This window comes from Ursus maritimus, unplaced genomic scaffold (assembly GCF_017311325.1).
Source record: "Ursus maritimus isolate PB19 unplaced genomic scaffold, ASM1731132v1 scaffold_35, whole genome shotgun sequence".
NCBI classification, from domain to species: Eukaryota; Metazoa; Chordata; class Mammalia; order Carnivora; family Ursidae; genus Ursus; species Ursus maritimus.
Window position 1 is genome coordinate 16,686,001 of NW_024426119.1, and position 9,534 is coordinate 16,695,534.

At 51.5% G+C, this 9,534-nt stretch overlaps 1 protein-coding gene across 1 annotated transcript in view; it reads right to left on the reverse strand.

Moving 5' to 3' along the window:
* The window catches only part of LOC103676852 (myocardial zonula adherens protein), an 85,587-nt gene extending 76,480 nt beyond the window's left edge, over positions 1 to 9,107 (reverse strand). Inside the window, exon 1 of the mRNA XM_040620596.1 lies at positions 8,957 to 9,107. Coding sequence (XP_040476530.1) covers positions 8,957 to 9,031 — 75 coding nt within the window. The 5' untranslated portion in view covers positions 9,032 to 9,107. The remainder of the gene's footprint in view (positions 1 to 8,956) is intronic.
* Between the last annotated feature and the right edge of the window lie 427 nt (positions 9,108 to 9,534).

Consider the following 9,534-nt stretch of genomic DNA (forward strand, 5'->3'; position numbering starts at 1 on the left):
GTGTAACTCACACCAGATAGGCAACCCAAGTCTGTGATGGTCCATAATCTTCTGTGATGGGCTGATCTAATCCACAGCATCATTTTGCAGAGAAAAGGAAGTGCTTTTGTCCTGCCCCCCATCCCTGTACCACATATACACGTGGGCGCACACACTTGCACAAGTGCACACACATACAGGTATCAACGCCTACTGGCTGTGTTGACTATGGGCAAGCTATTCAATCTCTCTGAATCTCAAGTGTAAATGCAGATAAAAGGAAGTTTGGCACACAGTAAGCCTCTATCAGCAGGAGATATTTGTGTTATTATCTAGATGCGATCATCATTCCACAAGCTCCAAAATGAAACAGGCCCACTTGGCTTTATGGTTCTGCTTTCCATGCTAACAACAATTTGGTCAACGCATCTACTCTAGGTGATATCTTCGGGTAGGGCGATTGGTCCCCAACGGCAGTAATTTTCAGAATAAACTAAAGACTGAAGAGGACGTGAGGCCCAGAAGGGACCCCACCAGTCCAGTCGCCCAAAAGTGCACTGTTCTCTTCCCCTGCTTGAGACACTTCTTGATCTGTCCACCCAGAGCTTTGACGCTCCTCAGCATACTTCCTGCAGCACTCGAGTGGACCGGGGCTAGGACAAAGCCCCAGGATAAAGAATGTATCTCCCCTAAACTATCGGTTTTCCCTGGTGCTAGAGAATGAGTTAACACAAGATGAACCTGTAAGATGACACATTTGTCTTCAGAGCTATCTGGCAACGCAGCAGGTTCTTGAGGCCCCACCCAGGCCCCTACGTGAAATGCTGAGTCTTGGCCTTAGAGGTGCTTGAAGGCCTGGGCTACACATGGGGCCAGCATTCTCTCATCAGTGCTGACCCGCTGACCAACTGCGGACAGTGTCAACCCAGCTTGGAAGAGGATCAGACGCCTTCCTGATAAGATGACCAAATGTGTGGTCACGTGAAAAAGAGAAAATGGCAGGAAAAAATGCGAATAATCCCATTTTTGGCTTTTTTTTTTTAAGATTTTATTTATTTATTTGACAGAGATAGAGACACCCAGCGAGAGAGGGAACACAAGCAGGGGGAGTGGGAGAGGAAGAAGCAGGCTCACAGCAGAGGAGCCTGATGTGGGGCTCGATCCCATAACGCTGGGATCACGCCCTGAGCCGAAGGCAGACGCTTAACCGCTGTGCCACCCAGGCACCCCCCATTTTTGGCTTTTAAAAACACTCTAATAATTCTTATAGATTTATGGGAAAAAGGTCTGGAAGGAAACACAACCAGCTGATGGTTGTGATGGTTATCTCCGTAAAGCACGATTCCCACCAGGTTTCCAGCTGTTCCAAGTAGGTATACGTTTTTTTAATTAAAAATAATAGCAGTAATAGCAATAATAAAGATTGAGAAAGAATGTATCCAAGAGAACGACAGATCAAGCTTTCCTAGTCCCTTAGGACAGCCCCAAGAGCAGCAAAGAGAACCAGAGGGCTAGAAAATACCCTGAATTCCTCAACAGAAGCACTGAGTAAGCCCTGAAGGTCCTACTAGGTTGACCTGGTATAGTTTACCTCCTTGAATTCATTCACTTTCAGGAAACACCCCTGCGGGAAAACTTCCCACGGAGTATCATCAAGACAGGATTGCTTATCTCTCTGAGCATTTTATGATGCTGAGCTCCATGGTTTCCTTAAACTCCGATACATGATACCCAGAGCAGCCCAGGTTAGGCAGTCCCTGAGGAAGGCAGGGCACGTTATTCCCAGGGACTTCCGCAGTAGCTGGCTCAGCCTTATGCTCTGAACGTTGAGAAGAACTCAATCTACGTCCCCTGAACACCACAGCTATTGGATTAGCGGTCCTTACATGCAAGGGTCCCTTCCAGTGGATCAAAAGCAGGAAGGTGGACTCGGTGTATTTCATCATTAGGTTACAGAGCACCTGCTACTTACAAAATACTTTTAAGGGCGACGAGGGTACCAAGATGAAAAAGAAACAGCCATGTTCCCAAGAGCTCAGCATCCAAAAACACACCCGAACAAGGCGAATAAGAACACTTAGCATAACCGGGACAAGGTCCCGAGAGGCAGGGTATCTTGGTGGTTAAGGCGCGGTGGGATTGCACTTCCTTATAAAGGAGAAGGGATATAAAAGGAACAACAGTCTCATCTGGAGGTGGGAATATATCCAAGGCTCCTAGAGATGACATGTGAGCTGGGTATAGAAAGACAGAAAGCACTTTGTGGTTCACTGAGGTTTGGAGAATCCAACGTCACAATAACCACAAACAACCATCAGGCAAGGCATTTGCTCCAGGATGGCCAAAGGCACGGATGTGAGAATGTTCTGAGAACATTAAGTGGGCCTGCAGCCTACACTAGAGTGGGAGAGGAACACAGACAGGTGGGGCCCAAACTCTAGCAAGCCACAAAGGCCTGATGGAGAAGCAAGATCCCTAGTGGAAGGCAACTGGGAGTCATTCACCTCTTTGGAGGAAGGGACGAACACTCAGATCTGAGTTCAGTGATTCAACGGCAATTATTGAGTACCTTCTATTATATTCTATGCATTACAACACGGATGGAGGGGGGGGGAATAGAGGGAGATATCAAGCAAGCTTTGTGCTTTAACTGCTTTTGTTGCCCTTACAGGGCTTAGCATAGTATCAACACATAATAGGCGCTTGTTCAGTAAATTAAATGTCAGCAGGAGTTTCTTTTTAGATTGAACTAAAACACAGTTGGGCAAATACACGTGAAACTCCCCAGAGAGCCTTCCACTTTTTTCAAACCAACCCCCCTGGGAGGGACATCAAGGGAGCGGCAGATAGTATTCAAGCCTCCTCCACAAGAAAACACACAGCCAAGCCCTTGTCTGCAACTCAGGGCACCTGGGAGCCAGGCAGGTCCTCTGGGTCCTTGGGTCTGACCCCCTCATGTGGAGGCAGAAGGCTGGGTCTCCACCCACGGGGGAAACTGGGGATCCACATACCATCACGCTCTCAGCTTCAGCACATGGGCTCACCCAAGAAAAAACTATCATCAAATAAAAAGGGGTGGAGAAGATGACCCAGGGAGGGGGCGGGGCTGCTTGTCAGTTTACAAAGACGCATTTCCCTAAGGAAATTAGCCAAACGCATTTCCAGTTCTCTAAGGCCTGGTCAACTTTGTGACTGTGGGTTCCTGCCCAGTTCCACCTAACAACAGGAGGTGTGGGTCCTGTGTTGTGGCTCGGAGGACATAAATATGTGGGTCAGGCTGCGTGGAACAAGGCATGCCCCGCCTGGAGTTGGCCTCTTAGCTCTGCTGTGGCCCTGAACTTACAGGCCTGGTTTTCTACATCAGAGTGGGGCGAACCTTTTCAGAAGTAAAGGGCCAAATAGTAAATACAGAGGTTCTGCAGGCCACTATAAGATCCATTCTCATTTCAGACGCATACGAAACAAGCCAAGAGGGCCAAATGTGGCCGAGGGGGCAGGAGCTGACCTGCACACCCGGACTCTTTGTAGGTGGTGGAAAGTGTTCTCGAGCCCCTCTTTTCTGTGTCAGGACGGACTCCAGACAAAACTCATAAATATAAGGACAGTGACCGCTCCTGCCTGTCCTCACTGCCTCACTCCTGTACAAGGACACAACGTGCCCCGGAATGCCAACACGCAGAGAAAACGCAGGTCAATGAACGCACCCAAATACCAGTGTGAGCTGGAGTGTTGGGAACTCCCCTCCCCACCCTGCCCCCACCACCACCCTGACCTTTCACGAAGCCAATGGGACCTTCCAGGGCACTGTCCCAGGAGGGTCTGCATTCCCAAGGAAGCTGTAAGAAGACAGCAAGGATAAAAGAAGTAGCTTCCATTCTGGGAGAATCACCTGGGGGGGGAGCTTCCGGAGCAACACTGGTGTTTTTATCCCACTTTCAGAGGTTCACGTTTACACGGTCTGGGGTGGGGCCTGGGCATAGATATTTTAAGCTTCTCAGTGATTGTACATACAACTAGGGTTGAGAACCACTGACTTCACCAAAGAAATGAAACTCCAACTTGTGCAACAGGAGGAGGCAACTGGACTGTTTGGAGGCCTTCCCAGGACTGTCAAACTCTTCACTGGGACCAGCACTCCCATCTGTGTCACCTGCTTCCTGCCCAGGTGGGCCAGAGGTGATGGGCTGGCTTTACCCCAAGCTTCTCTTCCTCGTTTCCTGTTTGCCAGTTCAGTGTAAAGTGTGGCCCCTTTGGGACCCCAGTGACCCCCTCCTCTTTTCAAGCACCCATTACACCAGGCCTGGAGAGAGAGGGTCCCTAAACCCTCTCCTCAAGCAGTTAATCATAGATGACGCAAGCAATGACCGGGGGCACAGGCCTCTAGGGAAACGCAGAAAGGCGAGTTCAGACAGGCTCCCTGGAGGAGCAGACCCTTCCTCAAAGAAGCAGGGAAGAGGGGAGGAACAGCATGGAATTCCTGGGGAATGGCGAGTAATTTGGAATATCTGGAAAAAGTGTGGGAGGGAGACAAGGAAGGCAAAGGCCAGATCAGAAAGGCCTAGATGCTAAAGTATAGAATTTGTACTTGGTGCTGGTACTTCCAAGGGGGCTCCCGCAGCAGGGTCACCAGCTCACTGGGTTTTGTATTTTAGAAAGGGCACTCTGGCCTTAAAGAGTCAGCAGTAGGACTGAAATTTAGGAACTAATCACTCACCTAAAGCGGGACAGAGGGAAATACCCCTGTGTCCCTCTTCTGTGTGCTGGAAAACACTGGAACTGTTTTAGGCTGGGCCAGCCGGCCACAGGAAGCTCTAAGACCATGACGCAGTTAACAGCTGAAAGTATTTCAGATGGAAGCTTTTCAACATGGTCTCTGGTTAGTGAGCCCTGGATGCACAGCTCCATGAGCACAACTAGACCAGTTTTGAGGCTGACTGACTTGAAAGGGTTTTCCAAGTGATCAGAAGCTCGGGCGTCCAGGTTTCTCGTTCGGGTATGGGTGCTCAGCACAGATGAACTGTGACGCAGACCACGTATGCAGCCCTCTCACAGGACACTGAAGACACGGAAAGGTCCAGAATCCCACTCCACACCCTCTGCAGAACTACCACGGGCTCGCCATCTTGAGGAAGTCAAGTTTCCGTAAGAGTCCCCAAGACTCAGGTCTGTTCGTCCTACCTCTGACACAGCAAATTGGGTGAACCAAAGCACAGAGGCTGGGACATTTTTTCCGAACCTACAACTGTCACACTTTAGTGACAGAGGCTTTTTGGCTAAGGCCTGAGGATGCCAGGGTTCCAAAACTTTGCAACTTGGCCAGTCAAGGGCCAGGTCCAGGGAGCCCTGGTGAGGAGCCAGCCTCTTTTCTGGGTGCAGTGGGCCCCCTGCCCACCCATCCCTGGCGGATGCCACTGCTAGCTTCCTTCTACCAGACACGGAGGTCCCACAACGCCAGGTCCCTTCCTCGGAGCCCCCAGATACAGAAGTTACGCACTCAGATGTTTCTGTGAAAAGGAAGTAAATACCTGTCTGACCCCTTCACTGGCCAGCTAAAGAAAATTCTTTATTTTGAGCCAATCAGACAGAAATGGGACCTAGGAGAGTTTGCGTTAGCTAGGGAGTGAGGACTGGCAGGCCAATTGGGTTTCGACAGGAAGCCTTTGCCAAATCGAAATATCAGCAAGAGCAGGGTAGGAAACAGTCCTATCCTGTGGCCTTTTTGGGTTTGCTTCTGTTTTGTTTTTCTTTTTATGAGCCACTGAGGGGCCATGACACCAGCAACACCAGCCAATAATCTTATTATCAAGACAGCGCGGTGCTGGAGGAAACCCTTGACAGATCTCGGTCTCTCACCGCCCCAGCAGAACAGCCTCACCAAAAGTATTTGGCTGCACGAAGCAACACGTGCCTTCCCCCTCCATGCACACAACCTGGCCACACAGCTGACCTTCCATTTCAAAGGCTCATTTAGTGGGATTAACTTCACTTGCAAAACTGCCTTCACAATCGTGAGGCAAGGTCAGTATTTTTGTAAATGTTTTCCCTTACTCTCTAAGGGCATCGTGCTGTCTGTGGTTATTCTCCAGCCAATCTATCTTCCTGTTGTTGCCATAGATAAAACTATTTTTAGTGCGCAACTGGTTTGAAGGTAGATTTTTTTTTTTTTAATTTCACAACCCCTGCTGCTTGGCATCCATAAATGCCTCTTTGCTTATCAGCTGACAGAAATTACTTTCCCACAGTTTGTTTTTTTTTTCTTCCTTTGAGAGATGATTTCAGATAAGAAGGAAGTACAAATGGTAGGTGGCAGCCACGGGACAGGGGATAACCGGTGACAGTCCGGTCTGGCTACACCACCCTGGATGGCTGACTCAGAACACTCCCTGCTCAGTGTCAGCTGTCACCACCATTTCTAGTCGGCTTGAATATCTGGACCAACACAGCCTAGTTCTCCCGCAGCCCCTAATTTGGTAAGCTCTTTGGATAAAGCAGAAACGCTATCTTGATGGCTAGCACGTTCTTGTTCAAGACAATCCCTTGTCTAACACTCAAGAGGAAAGAGAGGATGAAACAGAGTTTGCTGACAAACTACTTTTGACTTCAGGAACCCTCTTCATGATTACTTGGTCTACAACTTTATTTTCAAGACATCCCATTCTTGTTTTTCCAAAAAAATAAGCGTTTGCAAATTCAATATGCCCTTATGATATACAGTATATGCCAAGACTTACGTTAAAATGAGTAGCAGTTCCTCCCTTCCGTATCCCAATGTCAATCGCCCCACAAACTCCTACTCGCCCTGCAAGACCAAACTCAAATGTCTCCTGAAGAGGGGGGTCTTCCTCATTTGCTTTGGAAAGAACCCCTCCTTTTAGCTTCACCCAACTTTGTTGACACTGTACGACCCTCACGATGATAGTTTGTGACAAGGACTTCCTCCACGGGTAGAGTGGACCCCAATGCCTAGCCCTGTATCATCCAGAAAGGATATCTATAAATGTTGTTTAAAAAGAAAAAAAATCAGGGGCGCCTGGGTGGCTCAGTCATTAAGCGTCTGCCTTCGGCTCAGGGCGTGATCCCAGCTCCCTGGGATCGAGCCCCGCCCGCATCAGGCTCCATGTTCCACTGGAAGCCTGCTTCTTCCTCTCCCACTTCCCCTGTTTGTGTTCCCTCTCTCACTGGTTGTCTCTCTCTGTCAAATAAATAAAATCTTTAAAATAAATAAATATAAATAAATAAAAAAATCAATGGATCACATCTTCCCACCATGTCCCCCACCACACACATACACATAGACAGGACCTGGGGCATTTGCAAATCATGAGCAGAAGAAAACATAAAGGGAACCCTAGAACCTTTAGATATCTTCTTTCCCGTGTGCTCAGAACAGCCTACATGGTCTGACTCGGGTCCCTGACCCTTCCAGCCCAAAGCATTTTGGTTGTCTTATTCAAAAGGCAAAGCCTTCTCCATAGTCTGTCCACTGTGCCACTTACAACTGAAGAAAGAGTTGAAAGTAAACATTTGAGAAAAACCATCTTCAGAAAGCTTATCTGTGTACTGGTCACATCTGCACCCACCCACTCCAGCCGCCCATCTCTCGAGGGGCACTTGACACTTCCATGCAATCTGGTCCCACGTAGGACTCGGTCCAGGTTCGGGCTGGCCTCTCAGTGACTTCATTCTTTCTCAATCACAACTGTGTTCCAACTGAGCAGGCTTTCCATAGAAAAAAGGCCAATGTCTGTTTAGAGTAAGGCTGGGACTGGGGTTGGAAACCCACTTGGACCTGACGGGGATCCATCCATTTGCTTTACGAACTAATAACCGGACCACCCGAGTTCTGCGCACCCTCCGTGGCTGGTGTACAGACACGCACACGCGGATGCTTGCGCAGACGCACACACCGGCACCCACCCCCCAGAAGCCATCACTTGGCCCACACCCAGGAGTCACACAATGCCTTTCTCCTAGCTAGAGAAAGCACAGAAGGTGGCCGCCAGTCACCTGTTTGAGGTATGGAAACGCAAACAGACCTGTGCACAAGACTGGAAGTCGGAGCGCCAACGGGGGTCCTGACTTGGACTTAAGCATCTGTTTAGCTAAAACTTGGGGAAGGTGATTAGAGAATTCTCAACCACAGAAAAGAGGCACCAAATGATAAATATCATAAATACTCCGAGGAGTGGCTGAACTAAACAGCCACGGGGCCAGCCCCTGGCAATGGGCTCTGGGGCGCCGATCTCCGAAGAGATAAGAACTGGACAGATGCAGCCTGCCGGCGCCCAGCATCTTGCACAGAGCATCTGGAGAGGGGAGGGAAAGTGGAACTAAGGTGACAGAGAAACAGAGCGCTTCTGAAGGGCAGCCGCCCTGGAGATGGTGCCCAGGGCTCCCAGGGCTACGCCTGCTGCCACTGTGCTGGTATTTAAACCAGAACGAAGAAAGTGGTTTGCAGAAACCCAAGTCCCATACCACTGGGCTCCTGGGGAAAGAGCTGCTGATCTCGCTGTTGTAAGGTGAAGCCTCTACCTTGGCTAAGCTCACTCCAGAATCAGTGTTATTCTGTCACCAGGGCGGACAAGTGACCTTTTCTTTTCACCGCTGAAAGGAGGCAAGTTTGGGTGTTAAAGACATGCATGGCCTTTGAATCTCAATAGGGACACTGCAGGAACGTTTCCCCCCTGCTTTTTAAACTCCTGCCACCAATAAACGTGGCCTGACAGAGGCAGGAAGGAGAGGAAATTTCTGGGAATTCCAGAAAGTCCCCTAAGCCCTAGGAGCCGGTGGAGGGGCGTCGAGAAGTATCACGGCCGGAGCTGGGGCGGGACGGGAGAGTTGAGCCTGGGGGGCGGAGGAGGGGGGGTTCAAGGCCGGGAAACCGGCTCCCGCGCGTCGCCAACGCCAGACCCCGCTACGGCCAGGCGGACCGCACGGGGAGGCGGGAGGGCGAAGGCTCCCGCCCCCGGCTACTCACCCTCCTGCTGGGCGCCCCGGGCGCCCGGGCGCCGCCGCCCGAGAGCAGGGTGATGGTGGACGTGGAGCGCAGCATCCCGCAGCGGCGGCCGGCGGCTGGTCCGCAGTAGCGCGGCTCCCGGCCGAATAAGCGCGCGGAGCCCGCCCTGCGCGGGGGCGGCGCGGCGGGTGGCTGCTCCAGCTGAGGCGAGGCGGGCGCGAGGGGGCGGGCGCGAGGGGGCGGTGCGGACCGGGGGCGGGGCCGGGGGCGGGGGCGGGGCCCCAGCGCGCTCGCCAGACCCGTCCGGCTGCATTTTCTCCCCAGGGCGCAGACCCGGCCCAGTGTCGCGCCGTCTAAGGCCCGCGGCGCAGCGCCCGCCCAGGGGTGCCTCCGGGGGCGGGCGGGAACTTTAGACCCCCTGGCCGCCCAGGCTCTCTCTCCTGCCTGCGGCGTCAAGGTCATCCTCACCGTACTCAGCGGCCCACCGCCAACCCGCCAGCCCCCCAGGAGGCTTCCCTCCCCATCACCCTTGGCATTGATTATGTATTGAGTGCCTACATGTGCCCCTCCCAGCAGCCAACGCAATCTACTGGCGCTGT